Genomic DNA, 22,439 nt, shown 5'->3' on the forward strand with positions numbered 1-22,439 from the left:
CAATTTGACTGCAAGTTTCATGTTTCTTGCCTGGTCGTTCACGCAGTACATGGGCAAATCAGCAGGCAAATTTAGTTCTTCTAAGAAAGAATCCAGTTTTCCTTCAATTAAGATACCTATGTGTCTGCCTGGGATCTGTTGGACATGGGGTGTCCAGTGATGTAGTCTCCAATTTTCGTCAAAAGCATGAAAAGTCCAAGAAATGTAGCTGTCCTGAACTCTAGAAGTCCAAAGGTCAGAAGTAAATGCAGCACTTTTTAGATTTGGCGTAATCTCCGTTATTATGCTCTTCATTCCAGCTTGAACTTCTCTTGACCGAATTGAAAGCTTTCTTGAATATGTTGTTCTTTAATGAAGGCTCAGTTTAGGGTTTGCAATGTCAAACAATTTCTTGAAACCTCTTCCTTCGACTGCTGAAAAGGATGCCAGATTAGTGCAAAAGTAATCAAGCATTGCAGAGTCAAACTGTTTTTGAATGGAATTGGACTTTGTTTCAAGCATTTCGACCATGGTTTGTTGTTTCTTCGTTTTTTTTCGAGGTGACGATGAAGTCCGCTTGTGTTTCCATCTTTTGTTTTCAAAGACTTTTTGCACGCCTTGCATTCAGCACCGTCACTTGTTTTTTGAAAATATCTCCAGATTTTGTTTTTTCTTGGTGACATTTTTGATCGTTGAAATGAGCCACGAATATTTCTTTTCAATATGAACAATATGTGTCAAGTTGAATTCCACTGGTAAACTAATGAAATTGAGTCAAAAGTGCACCATTTTATACAAAAAGTTTTTGTATTTAAAATCTAATTAAAATTTTTTAATTAGATATTTTAAAAACATCTAATTAAAAAATCTAATTAAAAAAAAAGAACTAATAATTTTGAGGTTATAAATTCGACCGCTATGTTTAAATAAGTTTTTTGACAAAAAAAAATTAAATTTTTAATTACGTTTATCAAAATCACGGAGTCAATATATTAATTAATTAAAAAAACAAATTGTTAAGCATTTTGTAAGTTATAATAATTTTTAATTTGGAAAATAATATAATATTTAAGTCTCGTTCTACTTCTCGCGAGAATTTTCTATTTCTCGTTTCTCATGAGAAGTCCCATTTCTCACGAGAAACGAGAACGAGACGAGATCTCGCTCATGGTTAATTATAGATTAAAAGAGTTAGAACTTTTACAAAGGTGTTTAAAACTTTTAAAACCATAAATTTTCTAAAAAATAAGTTTTTTTCACCCAAAACAAAAATGTTTTTTACTTAATAAGTAAAATGAAAACAAAAAAATTGAATGTTGTTTATTGTAGCTTTATCTATGAAATTAATGATTTCGACAGGTACCCACAAATTTGTGGAAAAAATATCAGTCGACGGAGAAATTTAAAAGAATAATAAATAAACTTGTATGCTGTGTGTTGTAAACTTGTATGTTGTGTGTTGTAAACTTGTATGTTGTGTGTTGTAAACTTGTATGTTATGTGTACATCGGTTAGGGAGAAGAGCTTTAAGTCTTATAACAGAGCACCGTGGACCAGAATTTAATAAGAAGTTCACGCCTTTTCCAAACCGTTGTACACACTACATACAAGTTTACAACATACAACATACAAGTTCTTTTATTAATCTTTAATCTGCTTCTTTCCTAACCGATGTAGAAAAATTTGTTCAGAGGTGGGTTAGGAACGTAAAGTTTGCGTAGAGGTGAAGTGCTCTTACAAGGTTAATTTTACTACATTAACAGAAATTATTTTATTAAATAAACGATGGTGTTGATGTAAAACTCAAAAATAACCGTTTTTTTTACACCCAACTATGTGTTCCCCCACTATAAATTTCTCTTTTAATAAATGTCTATGATGCGTCTTTGTGACATTTATTAAAGGAGAACTTTTGACATTTATTACAGGAGAAATTTATTATGTGTTATAAAGATGTGTTATAAAAAAAACTATTCAAACTCATTCTTTAGCTATTGATTGGCTTGACTAAAATATTTTAAAAGCATGCAGTCATGTTTTAAATAAGTTTTTAACTCTATATTCTTTTCACTCTTGTTTCCAACTTTGCATTCCTTTTTTGAAGTATGGGTTGGAAGTATAAGAAAGTTACAAGCTATAAATTAAAAGTAATGATATTTTTGAGCCTATAAAGATTCGTTAGAAATCGGAGTTACTAGCAGAAGGTTTACCAAAAAAATGTTTTTTATATATATTTATATATTGTTTATAGCTTTACAAAGTTCAATTATTGTACTCTGTAAGAACCAAAAAATCATATTTTGGATTTTTAACACAAGTTTTATTACAAATCTCTAAAATAAAAATTAAACAATAAATGTTAAAGTATCATTAGCTTTCTTAAAAACTATTATAAAGTAATTTTTACTAACGTTTTACTAATTTTTTGCGGCAAATATACGGTTAATACTGCCTCTAAAAACAGTCTTTGAAAATAGTTAAAACGACAGTTTGCAGTTATTTTTATTTTTAAGTTGTATTTAATAGTAAAATAAAAGTGTTCCTGTTTTCAATTGTACAAACATAGTATTACAAACATTTTACCACTATTTTTGTAAAATATTTTGACATTAAACATTAAAATATATTTTATGAACATTTTAATATTATTTTAAATAAATTTATAATTTGGCAAAAGTTCCTTATTTTTAAGATACTATTTACACGTCTTGACATATTCTTGAAATAATATGTTACTTAATTTCCTAAATCACTTCAAATATATATATATATATATATATATATATATATATATATATATATATATATATATATATATATATATATATATATATATATGCAGGACCACCCCAAGGAGGGGTGTCTAGCACCCCCTGCCTCCTCTACGAATTTTATTAGTCGGCAAATCGGACTATGGAGTTGGAAAAAATGGATCTATAGTTGGCAGTCGGCAAATGTTGGGAAACAAGGATCTTTTTTTTTTTTTTCGTTTAGATTAGTTAGTCCGTAAAAATTTTTGTTTTTGGCTTAAGTAGGCAAAAAACAGATACATCACCAACCCCCCTCCCCTTTAAAATCTCTTCCGGATGGCCCTGTATATCAGGCCTTGTTTTAAATAAAAAACGGCATAGCACATTAGCTTGTCGTGGTTTTGACGTCATAAAATTATCATTATTTTTTTTTATTTAAGGACATTGCATTGATTAACTACCGCAATAGAATTAACGCAAAACAAGTTTAATTTAGAATTATAAAAAAACAAACCTAGAAGTGGCGGTAACTCAAGATTCGATCGCATTTAATTTTAATTATTTAAAACTTATTTATTTATTCATTAATTTACTTAAAAATTATTTTACTTAAATACTTATAATAAAATAATAAAAGACTATAGTCTTTTATTATTGTCTACAAAAGAAAAGAAAGTTACAAAATATTATGTTCTTATTTATACTTGTTACAAAATTAGCCATATTAAAAATCGTCAAAAAAAACTCTAGAAATACGTATCGAACGTAAACAAATATTATGAGTTGAACTAAAAAACATTATATGAGTAATTAACCAATCAGTTTTTAAATTATTTCCACTAATAGGGGTCATTACCCAAACAGTGTTGAGCTGCAATAACGCAATTAAAAAGTTCTCAAATAGCGTTATAACAAAGTTTTATCGTTATAAGATCAACGTGTTCAGATAAAATGTCTGAACACGTTGATCTTATCAAAAAAACCCATCTGGGTCAGAATATAGAAAACGGAATGCAGAAAAAGAATTTCAAGAAACAAAAAGGTTTATGAATATAGATAAATATGTCACAACAAAAAATCAAGACCTAAATGTGGCGTCTACATTTGGAATAGCAACGAATACATCAGTAGATCAGATTGCTATTAAAGATATTGTGGACGAAGTTTCTTGAAGTGAGGAGACAAAATGCGCTACAACTACAATACCTACTCGTGATGACTCCGTTGGCGATATGCAACAAATACAAATTCCAGATGACCTTAGCACTGTTGTCCCAAATATATAGGATCCAGAATTTCAATTCAGAAATTATTATTCAATTATAGCTGACTGTACTCCGGACATTACATATTTAAAGCAACTTTCACTGACAATACAATTTGTTGATTTATCATCAGATGACGATAAGATATCAGTGAAAAAACATTTTATAGATTATTTAACTATAAATGAGTCTACTGGTGAAAGACTCACTAAAGTTATTATAGATATTTTAAATAAATACGGACTGGCATTGAACAATTATAAGCGTCAGTTTTATGAAAACGGGGGTGAACATGAAAGGAAAAAACATTAGGGTTCAAAGGAGAATTTTTGACATAATCCCTTAGCTGTTTATGTGCAGTGTGCCTGTCATAGCTACAATCTCGTACTATGTACGAGATTGATTAGTGCCATCTATGATGCTTTAATTACTTTGGCTTTTGACAATCAAAAAACTGATGTTCAAGTTTCTCAAGAGGCTACTACTCGAAAAGATTTCAGTTTCATTGGTTGTTTGGTATGACATACGTTTTCAAGTTAATGTCGTTAATAAATCTATACAATCAACAGACATGGCAGTGGCGGACCTACAGTACTGCCGATTAGGCGGCCGCCTAATGAGAAGTATTGTATTATAATTAAAGTGTATCTTACTTTACATTTTTGAAACTTCAGAATTTTTTATTCTTTACGGTTGCACAAAGTTGGCAAACAACAAGGTTGAAACCCGGGGAAATGAGCGATAGTGTTAAAAACTATGATTAGGCGAATGGCTTTTTCATGCATAAGGCGAAATAAATTTCGCCTAATCTGAGGCTTAAAAAGTCTGGAAATTATAAAAATTAGCCTGATTGGGTTAAAATACGGCCGGTTGGGTTTTAGTTTAGGCTTAAAAAGTCTAGAACAGGGTTGTCCAACGCGTGGCCCGCGGTCCAGAAGGTGGCCCTCGTCAGCCTATGGCATGGCCCGCATATCAAGGTCCATTAATTTTGAATTTTTATTTTAATAAAAATTTCAAATAACAATAATAAAATAAGTTCTACAGCAACAGCATATTATTTATATATTTGTAATTCGAAATATACATTCGATTTCGATTATACTTTCACTATATAAATCCGCATTTGAAATAATAAAACGCGCTCTAAAGAAAAAGCATTATTTTTATATATTTAATAAAGATGGCTTCAGCTAAAAGACGTAGATGTGATACTGAAAGCGGTCATGGGGGTCGTGTATTTAATCCTTCTTGGACAACTGACTATTTTGTACATGAACAAAGTTATTCTATTATATGTCTAATTTGTTTGGAGAAAATTTAAAGGCCAATCTCGAATTGATAAGATTGAGTTGTTGAAGAAAACTTTTCTTGCACAACAATCAGTGATGAAAACTAAAGTGATTAGCTCTTACAGTGCTACCAAAATAAGTTTTTTAATGGCAGAAGCTATTGCAAAAAGTGGTAAACCTTTTTGTACTGGAGATTTATTAAAAAACTGTTTAAAAATATTTTGTAAAGAGATATGTCCTGAAAAAACACCTACTGTTGAAGACCTTAGCCTCTCACACCAAACTATTGCTAGAAGAGTTGAAGATCTATCAAAAAATATTGAATTATCATTAAAAGAAAAATTAAATAAATGTGAAGCCTATAGTCTGGCACTGGATGAATCAACAGACAGAGGTGATACTGCTCAGCTAGCCATTTTTATTAGAGGTATAACTAGTAACTTTGAAGTAATTGAAGAACTGTTAGATATTATTCATATGAAGGACACAACAAGAGGAGAAGATATTCTCTCTGAAGTGAAAAATAAATTGGTGAAATTTGAATTACCAGAAAAGAAACTCTGTGGTGTCACTACAGATGGAGCAAGTGCACTAACAGGAAAAAATATTGGATTTATTGCATTACTTAAGAAATCCATTAATCATGAAATTATTTCATATCACTGCATTATACACCAAGAGCAGTTATGTGCAAAAGTATTGGAGATGAAGAGTGTTAAGGAACTTGTTATTCATACTGTTAACTTTATAAGAAATCGTGGCCTTAATTACAGACAGTTCAAACAATTACTTGAAGGTTGTGGTAGTGAGGCTGAAGATGTAATTTATTTGAGCCAGGTTAGATGGCTTAGTCGATCTGCTACTCTGAAAAGATTTTGGATACTATTACCTGAAATAGTGCTGTTTCTAAAAATTAAAGGGAAAGACACAAGCTTGCTTGAAAATATTGACTGTCTGAATGATTTGGCATTTTTGATTGACATGACTCAGATGTTAATGGAATTAAATCTTAACTTGCAGGGTAAAGATCAACTTATTAGTAAATTGTTTGAAAATGTAGAAACATTTGTTTTAAAATCAAAACTTCTGAAACAACAATTAAGTTCTAAAGTACTTATCCATTTCAAGGCATTATCAGAAAGAAATATTAATACAATTGACTCTGAAAGATATTGTACTCTTATTTTAAAATTAATTGATGAATTTGACACAAGATTTTGTGATTTTAAAAAGGAAAAAAATGAGTTAGACTTATTTGCGCATCCATTTTCCATCAAAGCTGAGACAGTTAGAAATGAATTTCAAATAGAATTAATAGAATTGCAAAACAATAAAGATCTTAAAGAAGCCTACAAAGAAGTAGAGTTGTTAGAATTTTATAAAAAATACATGAGCATTGAAGTTTTTCCTCATTTGTGCAGACATGCTATTAAATATTTTTCCCATTTTGGAAGCACATACAACTGCGTACAATTATTCTCAAAAATGATGCATGTAAAGACAGAACAGAGAAATAGATTGACAGATGAACACCTTACTAATACCCTTCGAATTGCATCATCAAATTTAAAAGCAGACATAGATCATTTATGCAAAAAAAACAGTGTCAAGTTTCACATTGATCGAACTTTTGTATAACTTCACTTTGAACCTTAACTATGAGTGTAACTGTTTAAATTTAAATAAAAACTTCAAATTTAATAATTTTTATTTTGTGTATTTTATGTTTGTGACCCTCAAGTTGATTTTGAAACGAATTAATGGCCCTTACTGTAAAAAGGTTGGACATCCCTGGTCTAGAAATAAAGAAAATACAGTTTCTTAAATTAAAATTTGGTCGATTGGGTTATAATTTAGGCATAAATAGTCTGGAAATAAAAGAAATCTGTGAGATTAGGTTAGGGTTTTTGCTCTCTTGGAATTTCTAAATTAAGATGTCTAATATTTTTGATAATGAACGAATTGCTTTAGAGAGAAGCGATACAGTAACTCTTGAGGAGATTAACAAGAAGTTGTCCCTTGAAGTTGATTCTCTGTGTTTTTTAACTGTAGAAAACTTGCATTTATCAATTAATCAAGTTCATTTAAAGCGAAATATCTGCGCAGAAGCATACTTAAGCAAAAATGCAAAATCGAATAATCTTGTACCTATTCTGTAAGTTATTATTTGCTTATACTACAGATTAAATAACTTAATGTAAATAAAGCAATACTGCTTTATTTACATTAAGTTATTTATAATTTACATTAAGTTATATATAAGATTTAATATGCACAGCATGTTGTTTATATTTTGCTAACAAAGCATAAGTTAATTTTACAGATTATAAAGTAATGTTTTAATGTGAACTGTAAATCAACTGCAAAAGCTACTTTACTATTATATCTGGCTTTACTATTACGGATTTCCTTATATATATATATATATATATATATATATATATATATATATATATATATATATATATATATATATATATATATATATATATATATATTATGTTAGTGTATTCTACAAATAGAGTGCTCAATGTTCTTAAAGAACAGAGCAATAATATACATATCAAGACATCTGTAATAATAATGCCACACACACACACACACACATATATATACATACATATATATATATATATATATATATATATATATATATATATATATATATATATATATATATATATATATATGTAAGTATTGTAATTTTTAATTGTAAAAGTAAATTTTTAAATTCATTTTAGATCAAATTCATCTGGTAATTGTCTCTACAGCTTAGTATCATTAGTTATTGTAAGAAATAGTTCATCAGTTGATATTTTAAGGGTTCTCGCCTCAATGGAATTGTTTGTTAATGCTCATTTTTATTCGAAACATACAATTTTTAATGATATAGTTAACAGTGGTAAATATAATTTTTTTTCTTATGATAACATTTTAAAGATGACATTGTCTAAAACTGTTGTTGATCAAGATATCACTAAAAATAAAGAATGTGTTCAGTTCGAAGCAATTAATAATTGCTTTGAAAATCAGTGGTCATCTTTAATAATCATCCAGCAGAAGATAATCATACATCAGAATTTTTTAAACGCGTTTTAACCATCCCTGTAGTTGATCTTTTAGATTTAGCTCTTTCTGATAGGTTTGACAATGACATTTTAACTTTGCTCCATGGCTTGAGTATTATCCCTGCTAAAATAATTTCTTTTCTAAATGGTCCATCAGAAAAAATTATTGGAGGGAGAGCTTTAAGATTTTTTCAGATTTTTTTCTGAAGATTTGCCAAATCCATTAGCTTTAGAAGCAGAGAGTGGTCTTTGGGAGATATACTGGACTACCACTAATTATTCCATTCCAAACAATGTGTCTGATACTCTAAAGTCAATTCCATGTATTAAAACTTTTGCCAATATTTTTGTTTGTTTGCAGTTATTAGCAACTTCACCTATGACAACATGTTCTTGTGAAAGATCTATTTCAAATCTTCGCAGATTGAAAACCTGGTCAAGATCAACTAGGTCTGGAGATCGTTTGAATGGTTTAGCATTGATGTATACACATAGAGACATAGTTCCAGATATTCAAAAAATTAGTGCAAAGAAATGGTAATCGTAAGTTAAACCTTTCGTGAGAACATGAACGCTTCAGTGATTCAGAGTTTGTATAAACTTTACTTGTATATATGTATGTATATATATATATATATATATATATGTGTGTGTGTGTGTGTGTGTGTGTATATATATATATATATATATATATATATATATATATATATATATATATATATATATATATATATATATATATGTTATATTTAATATTTATTGTTATATTTAAATTAAAAAATTGTCTTTAATTATAAAGCTCTTGGTTTTCTTTTCATTTTGCAAGTTAATGAGTAGTTTAAAAAGGTAAATAGTTTCTTTTAAGCAGATTAATTAAAGTTCCATTAAATCCATTATTTGAGTGTAGAAAAATATCTTTGGTCGTATGTGAATAATGATATTAGTAATCCTCAAAGTTGTCTAAAAATCAGCAAATAAAAAAAGACCATTATTAGCGCTGATGCTATATGATGCGCTGATGGTAGCGTTGATTCTAATCTGAACATCACTAAGATTATTTTATTTAAAATTACTAAAGAAGTTGCGTTTTTATTTTTTAAAGGGATGCTATCGCCAAGTCTCAATAGCTGCAAAAAAAATCATTTCAAATTATGCAAATAGGGTGGTCCCATAGGGGGAGCGTTGCATTGCGTTTGTAGCCCACCACACCTGGGAAATGGAAACTTTTTAAAAATATGAATCCGAGTGAATAGGGGAAGGGGAGTTCACAAATAATTAACGGAGGAGGGATAGTATTTATTTAGTATCTGGGAGGAATTTGGTTATGAAGCTTGGGGGGCGGTCATTTTTTTGAAAAAATATTGCTAAAGGAGAAATAAATCCTAAATCCGCCCCTGCATGGATCTCGGTAAATGCACAGAAATATTGAAGAAATGCTGAGCTTTCTTGGAGGAAAGTAGAAATACAGGATTTAAAAGCGCCATTTTAACATCATAGGAATTGGCCGAAGAACCAATCAAACATGTGTTTAAAGTCACATCAAGAGTTCAATGTATTAAGCGTCAAGCTAGAGAAACTGTCCGCAATGAGCCTATAACTTCCCCAGAAAAAAAAATTTGAAGTTGCATATTTTAACTGTCTTTTGGACTCTACATTAAGCTCATTCGATGAAAGATTTGAAGTTGAATTTTTTTGATAAGTTAAGTAATTAGGATTATGGCCTTTTTTGTGCAATATAAAAACAGATTCCGGAAAAACTTGACCTTGTCGCACTTTGTTGTCATCTCCAATTGAAATTAACTCTGGACTCTAAGTCAGATATAGACGGTAGTATGTTGTGCGATGAACTCCTAACTCTGAAAGCATTTTTTATGAATAGAATGTGGTTACTCCTGTTTTTGTTTTAAATTTAATAAAAGATCGCAAATTAAAGAGCTATATCCAAATGTGCGGATAGCATTGCGAATATTATTGACTATACCTGTGACCGTTGCTAGTGGGGAGAGGAATTTTTCAAAGCTTAAGTTGATAAAAACCTATCTAAGATCAACAATATCCCAATCTAAGTTGATAAACTTAGCGACTTTGTCAATCGAAAATGAAATTGCTGAAAAAGTCGACTTTGATAAACTAATAAAAAAATTTGCCGATAGAAAGGCAAGAAAAGTTACATTTTATTAGTTTTTCTTTTTAATAAATAGTTATTTATTTTAGTAATTGATTATTTAATTATAACCTTTGCCTTTTTTTTTGTATGGGGTTGTATTAAGTTAGGGGCGCAGTAGAAATCTTGCCCAAGGCGTTGATATTGCTAAAACCGGCACTGCCTAAATTTAGGAAGTGCCGGTTTTAGCAATATCAACGCCTTGGGCAAGATTTCTACTGCGCCCCTAACTTAATACAACACATACACAAAAAAAAGGCAAATGTTATAATTAACACAAATGTCGAGAAAAGAAAGAAATTAATTTATGTTAAATGATAAAAAAAAAAAGTAATATTAAATTTGATTATTTAACATTAAAAATAAAATTAAAAAAAAAAAAAATTAAAATTGAAACGTTTCATAACATAAATTATTTTCTTTCTTTTCTCGACATTTGTTTAAATAAATTAAGATATCTTCATATTTTTTTATTATTTCTTAAAGTTGCAACTTTGCAAATAATGATTCTTTACTTTTAAAAAGTTATTAACAAACAAAAATTATTACTTGTTGCAAAGAAAAAAATCTTTTTTATTAAATATAAAAGTTTTATTAAATATAAAAGTTTATTATCGCTGGTAATTACTTTACCAGTGCTGACAAACAAAGATTTGAGTTTCCAAGTACCATTTATTAAAAAGATATATAGCGTTGTTCTTTCACTTGCCTTAAGGCAAAAAAGTTAAACGTACGCTTTATGAGTATTTTTGATGCAGAGAAATAAGCTATAACATGTTTACAAAGTATTCAATTTTTTGTAAAAAACAGAAAAGAAGGAAGAAAAACCTTTTATTCAATACTTAACAAACAAAACTTCAATACTTAAATTAATTACTTTTATTATTTAATTACTTTTATTAAATATTTATTAACTACTTTTATTATATATAAAATTAATTAAAATATAAAATTAATTGAAATACAATACCTAATAAACAAAACTTATTTTATTCAAATAACTTTTGATTTTAAAATTGATTTTTAAATTTCTAAATCAAATAAATTTTGATTAAGAAAGAATTTTAAAAATTTAAAACTCTTTCTAATTTTAATTAAATTTCTGTTTTCACTTTTTTGATATCGCACAATCTGTTAATTATATAAATCTGATGACTATTATAAAATATTATTTTTCTAGACCATTATTTTCGCCGAACTTATAAATATAAACGAAGACGTTGCAAGAGTTATTTTCAGGCAAAAAAATCTATAATAGTGTTACATTCAAAAAGGTAGTTGTTTTTTTTTATTATAAAAAAATAAAACTCTTTATAATAGTCTGGTCGCTACATGTAAAAAAAAAGGAAAACTAAACATTTTGAGTGGACATTTTAATTTTTATATAGACTTGTTCCTTGTAACTTAAGAAGTTTAAAAATTTTTACGTGCTACTTGGAAACTGCTTATAACTTTAGTTAGAGACAAAAATAAATCCAACTTATTGAAAGGATTTCAAGTATAAATTATCCGCCATGTTGTTTACAAATCGAATACCGCAAAGCATTGATTTAGTTTTTACAAATTATTGACAGGGGGTTGATAATTTGTAAAATTAAATGTTTTAAATATAGTTATTCAAATATATTTAAGCAAAACTTTATAAACGTTTTTCAAAAAGAAATTTTTTTATAATTATTTTTAATATTGTATTAAAATAATAAAATAGTTGTAATTTAGTGAATTTAAAAAAGAAAATTTGTTCCCGTTATTTGTTTACGTTAAAAAATGTTTACTTTTCAAAAACTGTTTACTACTAACTAACTGTTTACTGTTTAAACGTGTTTTATTTATTTTTATTTATTTACTAATATTAAAGTAAATAATGGCGAGTAGCAAAAAAACACAGCATCTTAATCTAGTTCCTAGAAAAGAATTTAAAAATGCTTGCATACTTCATCAAGGAGAAGTTGCCCATAATAATAACAAACTGCGGGGTTTTACTGAAAATGAGCTTGCAAAAGTTAAGAATGCTTGGTAAGTCACAAACAATAAATAGCATGGATTTGATAATAATAATTTTTTTTACTATAGTCGAATTCGAAATGACTTTGAAATCATAAACATTCTACCTGATACGTGCCCAACAACTCTCTTGTTCCATCAAAGATGTTACGATAAGTATGTAAATACAAAAAAAAATTAAACATTCTACAACATCGGAAAAGTAGAGCAGAGAAAGTCAACGAGAATGTAGGCGTGAATAATATATCCTCATCTAAGCGCAGAATCTCAGCTCGGAAAAGAGATAGATCAGGTAAATTAAAAACCTTTGGGTGGGAATTGCAAAGCAAATAATATTACCCTCATTTTTCACGTTTTTCATTGTTTTATGTACTACTTCAAAGTTAAAATAATTCCCTTGTTTTAGGAAAAATTATTGCGGATGAAGAATGTTGCATTTGCTATTGCAAAAAGACTAATAAAGATAGGAACGGATATGAAACGCTTATAAAATGCGTAACGGAAAGTGCAGCAAACGTGTTAAAAGAAAACGCTTTAAGTAAAGCTGACAACCCACGACTCATGGCTAGTATATCAGGCACAGAATGGCAAACCATAATTTCCTTAGAGTTATATTATCATCGGTCTTGTTACCTTAAATATACAAGACCCCAAAAAACTCCTTTTATTACAACAGAAGATGCAATTATGCGTTTGCTCTTCGACTATGTGAAAGAACACGTATTAGACAACTTAGAGATTATTCATACAAGTAAGCTATTTGAATTTTACAAAGAAAACTGCACAGATAGAAGAAAGGTTCCAGATAGAAGGACTATACAGGATGCTGTAGTTGCAGAATTAGGCGGGTCTGTTCAGTTGTGGTCACCAAAATACGGCTATTCTTTCTTATATAACGATAGTATTGAGAAGGGAAAAATCATTGAAGTTTTTTTAAAAACAATTGAGAATCTAGAAAAAAAGAATAATTCAAAACCGATTGAACAGCTTATCGATCATGTCGCAAAAGAGATTCGCAGCGAGGTTTTGTCTATGAAAAAAACATACTTTGAATGGCCTCCTAATGAAGACGAATTACTAAGAGTTAAAACTGAAATTTCACCTCTTCTGCATCAACTTTTTGCAAAAAATTTATTTTGTGTTAGAGTTAGTAAAAGAGGAATTGTCAAAATAAACTCTCTTTGTGAAGATGTTATTTATAACGTAACAAACGGCCATCATCGATGCTCTAAACACGTGTTATTAGGGTTAAGTACCAAACGAAAAACTGGATCAAAAGAGTTAGTGAAATGGCTAAGTAAATTAGGACATGGAATTTCCTATGATGAAGTAAATTATTTAGAAACATTTCTTGCACAAAATGCAATGCAAAATCAAATTTTTAAAAGTTTTTGTCCTTCTGTTCTCCAGCCCTCAAAATTTGTGACCTTTGTTTGGGACAACAACGACATAAATCCTGAAACTTTAAAAGGAACTTCTATGCACGTCACAAATGGTATTGTCATTCAGTTACAAATTATTGGTCAAGTACACAAAAACGAGGTTAACGAAATAATTTCAAGAAAAAGAGAAAGATCTTTTAAAGCAATTGAGAAAGAGTTGCCTCTGTACATAAAGCATAATCGAGAAGAACCAGATTACCTACGTAAAACAAACGCGTTATCAAAAGACAGTAAGTTACTGGTAGTTTCAGAGAAGCTGGATTTCTTTTGGACCTTACTATATCATTTTTCTAGTGATATCCCAAGCTGGACTGGGTTTAACTATCTAATTACACCTAAAAAGATATCAGAAGACATCCACACTATTAGCTATCTTCCTGCTATTAACTCATCGCCTACAAAAAAAAAAAAGCTAAAGCCGAGAACCTTGGTCTCTCCGAAACTGACGTTGTAATGGATCAAGCGATATATGCAAAAGCGGTGGAAATCCTGATGAACCCTAGTCATATTGATCTTAAAAGATTTATTGTTCTCCGAATGGGTGCATTTCACACATCTTGTATTTTTCTAGCTGTTATTGGCAAAAGATTTAATGATGTCGGATTACAAGACTGGATAATTGAAGCTGATATAGCCGGTGAGTGGTTTCTTTATCTTTTTAAATTTTATTGACATTATATTACGTAGCAAATATTGCAGCAGATATTTTTTTGACCAAAGAAGGTTGAAGTAATAAAGATATTTTTTATATATTTTTAAGGTAAAAGTTCATTGGAGCGTATTTTGAAGGGAAAGCAATATAACCGTGCCGTTCGAATTTATCAATATCTGTATAATGCACTAACCCAGCTGAGGATAAAACATTTTGAAAGTTGGTTAGTTGAAAACAATCTTTCCTCGTTGAATAACTTCTCTTCCTCACCTGAGTTCATTACTTGTTTAAAGGAGGTAAATAAATTTGCCTAAGTATACTTCATGTCTGTGAATTTAATGACGATATTAAAATTGTACTTTGATTATTTCAAGACGAATTATGACAATTTGAAATCGTTGATTGATGATGATTTCTTCAAAACTTTAGATGATCACTCAAATGTGTTAAAAGATATTGATACTTCCGGACCAACTTCCGCTTTTTGGTTTTCTTTTATTGAAATGTTAAATATTTTTTTTGCTTTGCTCCGTTCAACGAAGGTTGGTAACTGGACTCTTCATTTGGAGGCAACACGCCAAATGCTACCGTGGTTTTTTGCATATGATCGTCCGAATTATTCTCGCTTTTTAACTTTCTATTGGACCGAAATGATGCAACTTTCTAAAACTCATCCAAGTATTTATCAACAGTTTATGTAAGCTTGTACTCCAAAATATTTCGTTCGGATTTCAACAAATTTAGTTTTAAAAATAGTTTCAAATTAAATCTTTATAACTTATTATCTTTTTAAAAACAGGGATGGAAACTTCTCCGTAAGAAGAATGAGCGGTACGTTTAACAAAGTTCCATCTGATCAATGCATTGAACAAACTATTAATCGTGATCAGAAATGCCAAGGGGAAATAAAAGGTTATAGTACGTCTGAAGAAACCATTCAACGCTGGGTACTTACAAGTCATACTGTTGCAAAATGTATTTCAATTTTGAAAAATGACATGGGAATCAAAACCAAAAAACAAACACCAAAAGATCTAAAACCATCAAGAAAAGATTTCAACAACGGATGTGTAGAGAGAGCTTTGATACTAATGACAAATTGGGGTCCTTTTAAGCAAAGAGATTCTTTGGTAAATATTTGTTCTGGAATTGAAGCACCTGATGAGTTAAAAGATAATTTATTGAATGCACAATCCATCGGGGAAGCAGAGTTTCAAAGGTTCTTTAGAGAGCGCATTTAATCTTCAACAGTTTCCTTATACGCTCCAATCAAAAAGTGTCGTCTGCAAACATTTAACAATTTGAATTTGAAAAAAATGTATTGCCTTAAAGAGAAATCATTCACTATATCAGCCGAACGAAGCATGTTTGGGAGATTGCTAGTTATTGCAAGAGGTAGAGAAGGTCTAACTCTGAAACAAACACTATGTTATTCTTTGAGTCCTATCCCATGGGCGTTGGGATTACCTGATGGTAGCCTCGTCAAAACAAACAAGATGAACCTTCTTCGTAAGTTAATTTACTACTGTTATTATAGGTATTGATAAATCCTCTTATTCAATTAGAAGTTTAACTTGAAATAGTTGCTGAAAGCCGAAATCATTTGTTTGTTAAGAACATATTAGTTGTTCAAAAATAATTAATAAATACTACCTAATCACTACATTTTAGTATTTAGGTAACATTTTCAGTTTAGTAAGTTTATTAAATTAATATTAAGTTTAGTAATTTTAGTAACTTTTAGGAACAATAGAATCTTCGGTGGATTGAGAACACTTTGAGGAATTTGTTTTACAGGTTCCTCTAAGTGCTGCACATGTTTTCGATAGAATGGCAATTCAGCAACAGCATGCTAACATTAAACTCAATTCTTAAAGGATCCACAATATATTTTGTGACAGACCAATACCAACATGGCTCGATAAAATCATTCGAACGTGCTCGAAGAAGTCAATCAGGATCTCTAAATTTTAAGATTCAGCGAGAGAACAAGCAAAACCTAAACAATGACAAAAATATTTGCAAGATGCTACCAATAAGACCGAGCTCATTTCATTCCTACTAAAAGATTGGTCACATACGGAAAGGTTTGCATTATAACTTACCGGAAATGTGCTCTTTGTAAACTTGCAGTCACGATTTTATAAGTTGACATGCGAGGTTGGCGGTCAGGTTAGCTAATAAATTTTTACTTTGTTTTATTTATTTACGTGGTATAAGTTATGTCTGTTTTTGTAGCGTATCTTATAAAATTATATTATACATAAAGGTTTCAAGCGAAGAAGTTGTGTCACTGCATACAACTCAAGAAGAGGCTGATACAAAAGTATTCTTGTGCTCTAAACACGCTGCATCTATTGGTTTTGAAACCGTTTACATTCACACGGTTGACACAGATATTGCTATTTACGCTTTGTACTTCCAAAACCAACTTGAAATACACTTATTTGTGGATATTGGCGTTTCTACTGAAAGGCGGACTTTTGATATAAATCTGATTGCCTCACAGTTAGGTACTGATTGTTGCAAAGCTCTTCCTGCTCCTCATGCATTTAGCGGGAGCGATTATACAAGTGCATTTTACGGGATAAGTCAAAATTCTTCAAACTAATGAGACAATATGAAGAGTACAAGTCAATTTTTTCCAAGGTTGGGGACTCTTTTACCTTTGATGCAACCCATTTCAACCAAATAAAAAAGTTTATATGCCAATTATATGGATTGAAATGCAGTGATACAAACGAAGGAAGATACCTCAAGTTTATTGCCAAGAAAGAAGCTTCGGAACCTCAAAAGCTTCCACCTACTAGGGATGCTCTAATGTGTCATTGCAAGAGAGTTTCGTATGTAGCAGCAATTGTAAAACAATCACTAGAGGCAAATTCCGACATTCCAAAACCCAATGGATATGGATGGTGAGAAATTGGCGATCAACTTGAAGTTGAATGGATGCTCATTCCACCTGCTCCAGAAGAGGTTTTGCAGTTAATTTCCTGTGCGTGTAAAAAGTCAAAATGTGAAACACTGGTTTGTCTTTGTCGATCGCATGGATTGACTTGTACGGATTTGTGCAACTGTTCGTCTTGTGAAAACACAAATGATTGGGACGACACTTTAACAGAATATTATTCGACTGATTCCGATGCAAGTTCAGGATTTTCTGAAACTGATTGAATATCTATTTATGATATATATATATATATATATATATATATATATATATATATATATATATATATATATATATATATATATATATACGCACGCACACACACACACACACGCATGCAAAAAACCAAAAATGTGTTTATCCTTGATGTAAATGAAGTCATCAATCAAAAACTTCGACCCTTGTTTTTTCCCTTTTAAAAATCTGTTCACGGAAATCTTTTTGGTTATTTTTTTTTTCTTTCACGAAATTTGTAAAAATTATTAGCGTGACGTCATCAGTACCAAGTAAGGGCTCAAATTTGACCCTTTAAGCACTTTTAGAATTGCTCGTAAGTTTTTCTCAAGATTTTATTATTTATTATAAGGTTTTCTCAAGAGGTTATCTAACGTTTGACGTAAATATGTATTTTTTAGTTTGATTTAAAAAAAATATATCAGCATGACGTCATCAGTACCAAATAAGGGCCCAAATTTGACCCTTTAAGCACTTTCAGAAAAGCACGTAAAGTTTTCTCATTCAAGATATCAACCTTAAACTATTTAAGTAGTTTTTGTAATGTCCACTTCATTTCCAAGAAAAAGTTACACGTAGCGTCCAGACTATAAGATGCTGTTTAAGGTTTGTAATAATGTTTTTTCATTTTTTTGATAAAATCAATCATTATAACATAACAAACAAAAAATTAAAATATAAAAATTGACACTAATATAAAATAAAATTTAAAACGTGTACTACTTTTTCACTGAAAATTTTTCTTTTTTTTGTTAACTTTTTAAAAAAATTCGGTAATTACTTTTGTTATTGTTTGTAATATGTTAATAAATATTCTTGCAAGGGTTGAAAATTTCCGGAAGTTTTCAACTCTGGAAAATTTCCGATAATTTTGCAAATTTTCAAAAATAGATTAGTTATTTTATAATTAATGGTTAAAAATTTATGTCTTATTTAGGCAGTTGCTATGGACAGTTTTATGGTAAAATATTAGAAAGCCCCCTTTGAAAAACAGTTTTTTGAGTATTTTGTTGATTTTTTTAATTATAATTTTAAGTAGCAACTATGATAATTTGTTTTTAAAATTTTTTTAAATTGTATGACCCTGTTATTAGCTGAGCATATTGATGTTTATTGCCGTTGCAAGCTTGGTTTAAGGCTTAACGTAATATGCACCCCGGTCCCTAAAGGGGATGGGACATTTGTCAATAACTATTAAATTGGCCTACAACTATCTGAAAACTGTAAAAATATTTATATGAAAAGATTTTATTGAATATTTACAGTAAATGAATGGCAAAATGAATGGCAAAAAGGAAAGAAAATGTTTTCGTAAATTTGAATTATTTAAAATAATGTTTAAATAAGTGCTTTTAAGACTTGTCTCACTCACGGTGATTTAAGCATAGGATTTTATTGTGAGCATGTGCACAAGTTTTATTTTTAAAACTACAAAAAAAAAAATGGCGAAGTGATTTTCCGATAAATAACAATAATTCTTTGTTTTATTTCTTACTAAACATTTACTTATTTCTCATTAAATAACCAGCCCGGTATACTTTTGAAGTCTACCATCCTAGAGTCTTGATAGTAAAACTTAAAAATCAATAAGAATGTTTGTAAACAAAGAAAATTTTAATGTTTAAAACGCAAGGTGTTTTTTTTCTGAAAAACGGAAACATCTGTTAGACATTTGAACGAATATCTTTTGTTTGAATTTTTTTTGGCTAAAAAGTTCAATTGCTCTAGATTCTGTAAAAAATGCCCAAAGCATCTGCATATTTCTTTTTAAACTGTCATTTTTTTAAAAAGAGTAACACGCTTTAACGGCAAGCTGTTGAAACTATTATTTTTTGCTTTTTGAAATTTAAAACCCTAAACTTGTACGATGTTCAGGGTTAAATGTAATTTTAGTAATTCTTTTTCTATTTATATGTTATATATAGTATGAAATACAATATTATCTAAAAAATTTATAAGAATAAAAAAATCTGTTCACAAGAAAACTCTGCAGTTTTTTGGTGAACATACTCTAATGTTTTAGTGAACATGCTCTAATGTTCTATAACCTCAGATAATCTATTCCTTTTCATGATAACAATTTATATGCATGCTAAATATTATTGACCGAGTGGGCCCTTTTTCAGGATAGGTAGGGGTCTAGGGTGCAATTATACCTTGGCGCCCTGGACTAGTTCGCCTCTGCTGATAATAATAAAAAAAGAAGCGCATTTCACAATCCTGTATCCAACATAGATTATTAACATATTGTAATTAGTAAAATACCCTTGCGTCTAATTCCTGGCTGTGCATACGGCAAAAATCCAAGAATGCGGGAGAGGGTAGTTTCTTTTCTAGTTCTAGAAAGTATCCTTTCTAATAATAATGCATTTGTTAGGATAAATACTATATTTTGATTCTTCGTATCAAAATTACGATACAATTTCAAAACAAATATAAACTATATATATATATTTTTTTTTTTAATTTTTTTTTTAAACATCTTCGCTTCCAACAAGGCTCCAAGCAGCCACTAATTAAAGTTGGAAGTTACTTGAAGAGAAAAGATGAAGATTGTAGAGCAAGATAACGATTGACGGACGATTTAAAAGATTGCAAATTATATGAATCAGGAAAGCAAGATGAAGGAAGCTAATTCCAAAGAACTGATGTTCGAGGAAAAAAACTAGACGAATAAGCGTTTTTGGAGCACTTAGGAACAGTCACAGAAAAAGGATGACACTTAATTGAATGACGAGTAACACGAGAATGAATTTTAGTAGATGGTACAAGAGACGCTAGCTCTTTAGAGCAGTGCCCATTATAGTATTTGTAGAAAAGAGAAAGAGAAGCAACATTACGACGATGTGATAATGGTTGAAGGTTGGCTGCAAGAGCAGGTCCAACTATGTTTACAATGCGTTTTTGCACCTTGTCTAAAAGAGAAAGGGCATCATTAGAAGATCTGCCCCAGATATGGCAACAGTATTCCATACAAGGCCGGATTTGAGATTTATAGAGATAGAGAATAGAATCCAGAGTAAGAAAGTGGCGAGCTCGATAAAGAGATGCAACCTTAGCAGATGCTAATTTTGCAACCGATTTGATATATGGTTTCCAAGAAAGATTGGAAGTAAGAGTTAATCCTAGAAGATGAAGAGTAGGTGACTCATCGAGTACATCACCGTTCATAAATATAGGAAGATCTAAATTATTGCGATAACGATTGGCTGAAAAAAATTGAGTTTTATCTGAATTAAAGTTCACCAACCACTGTGAGCCCCATGCTGTAGCAGAAGTGAGATCCTTTTCAAGCTCAAATGCCCCCTCCAAGCAATCAGAGGGTGTTGGTTTCTTATCACGACAAGAATAAATGGTAGTATCATCAGCAAACAATGCCACCTTAGACGTGAGAATATCTGGAAGATCGTTAATGTAAATTAAAAAGAGTATAGGGCCAAGGATAGAACCTTGAGGAACCCCTGAAGTTACAGAATAAGAAGAAGAGTGTTGTCCATTGAGGACAACTTTTATGCTACGATTGGAAAGGAAGGACTCAATGATCTTAAAGATGTTGCCGGATACACCATAAGAAGAAAGCTTATGGAGAAGACCAGCATGCCAAACTTTATCAAACGCTTTTGAAATGTCAAGAGCGATGGCCTTAACCTCTCCACCTTCATCTAATGCACGATAAAACCTGTCAGTTATTACTGTTAGCAAATCAGCTGTAGAACGAGAAGATCGAAATCCATATTGATGGTCAGAAAGTAAGTTATTAGATTCAAGATGAGAAATTAAGTGTTTGTTAATTAAAGATTCAAAAACCTTGCTTATGATAGGAAGAAGACTTATGGGACGGTAGTTAGGCAAATCAGAACGCTCCCCAGAATTTTTGAAGATAGGGATAACAGATGCGGCTTTCCAGCAGGCTGGAAAACAAGACTCTGATAAGCACTTGTTGAATAGTTTTGAGAGTATAGACGACAGCTCCGGAGAACACTTCTGCAAGACAATAACAGGTATGTTGTCTGGGCCACAAGCTGTAGAAGAGTCTAGGCAGGAAATCACTTTAGATACAGATGCTGGAGTGATATGAATGTCAAGCAATGGATCAACCTGTTGGTTGGCAATATCAGGTAGAACGCAATTAGTGGAATCAAGAGATGATATTGATGAAAAGTTTTTAGCAAACAGTTCGGCTTTGTCTTTAGGTGAGGTGACAAAGTCTGAACCATACAAGAGAGGTGGAATTATAGATTTGCCCTTATTATTGATATTATTAAAGATTCTCCAGAAGTCACGAGAGCCTAATTTTTGAGATGAGATACGAGATTTCATGACCTGAGAATAGCGGGTTTTGGCGTTAGACAAAACCTTTTTACAGTTGTTTCTAGCAGTAATAAACAGACGTCTGTTTTCTGGAGAATTGTTTTGCTGATAAATATGGAAGTAATGGTTTCGATTGGCAATCGCAGCAGCACAGTGTGAGGAAAACCATGGAGGAGAGTGAGGCTTGACCTGGAATCGTCGAGAGGGAATAAAAGATTCCATGCCACCCTGAATCCACGAAGTTATGTAAGAAGCACATTTGTCGACAGGAAGTTGAAAGATTTCTACCCAAGGGCCATCACGAAGAAAATCACGGAAAGAATCCCAGTCA

The 22,439-nt window shown here is 30.6% G+C and overlaps 2 protein-coding genes and 1 long non-coding RNA gene across 3 annotated transcripts; all 3 read left to right on the top strand.

Annotated features, from left to right (window-relative positions):
• The first annotated feature begins 5,174 nt into the window (after positions 1-5,174).
• LOC136074624 (general transcription factor II-I repeat domain-containing protein 2A-like) lies at positions 5,175-6,921 on the top strand. The gene is made up of 2 exons (XM_065786961.1): positions 5,175-5,274; positions 5,318-6,921. The coding sequence occupies exons 1-2, from the start codon at positions 5,175-5,177 to the stop codon at positions 6,919-6,921; spliced, it is 1,704 nt and encodes a 567-aa protein (XP_065643033.1).
• A 5,458-nt stretch (positions 6,922-12,379) lies between these two features.
• On the top strand, positions 12,380-15,234 carry LOC136074625 (uncharacterized). The gene is made up of 5 exons (XM_065786962.1): positions 12,380-12,531; positions 12,589-12,675; positions 12,723-12,811; positions 12,926-14,598; positions 14,722-15,234. The coding sequence occupies exons 1-4, from the start codon at positions 12,380-12,382 to the stop codon at positions 14,413-14,415; spliced, it is 1,818 nt and encodes a 605-aa protein (XP_065643034.1). The 3' UTR covers positions 14,416-14,598; positions 14,722-15,234.
• Positions 15,235-15,448: 214 nt separating this feature from the next.
• On the top strand, positions 15,449-17,975 carry LOC136075518 (uncharacterized). Its single transcript, XR_010635987.1, has 3 exons — positions 15,449-16,122; positions 16,358-16,785; positions 16,883-17,975. It is a non-coding gene; the product is annotated as an uncharacterized LOC136075518 (long non-coding RNA).
• The last annotated feature ends 4,464 nt before the right edge of the window (positions 17,976-22,439 follow it).

Source organism: Hydra vulgaris, chromosome 01 (assembly GCF_038396675.1).
Source record: "Hydra vulgaris chromosome 01, alternate assembly HydraT2T_AEP".
NCBI lineage: Eukaryota > Metazoa > Cnidaria > Hydrozoa > Anthoathecata > Hydridae > Hydra > Hydra vulgaris.

Coding starts and splice junctions, on each gene's coding strand:
- LOC136074624 (XM_065786961.1), top strand. CDS start 5,175: ATGGCTTCAGCTAAAAGACGTAGATGTGATACTGAAAGCGGTCATGGG. Junction 5,275..5,317: donor CTATTTTGTACATGAACAAA/GTTATTCTATTA, acceptor GAAAATTTAAAG/GCCAATCTCGAATTGATAAG.
- LOC136074625 (XM_065786962.1), top strand. CDS start 12,380: ATGGCGAGTAGCAAAAAAACACAGCATCTTAATCTAGTTCCTAGAAAA. Junction 12,532..12,588: donor GCAAAAGTTAAGAATGCTTG/GTAAGTCACAAA, acceptor TTTTTACTATAG/TCGAATTCGAAATGACTTTG. Junction 12,676..12,722: donor CATCAAAGATGTTACGATAA/GTATGTAAATAC, acceptor ACATCGGAAAAG/TAGAGCAGAGAAAGTCAACG.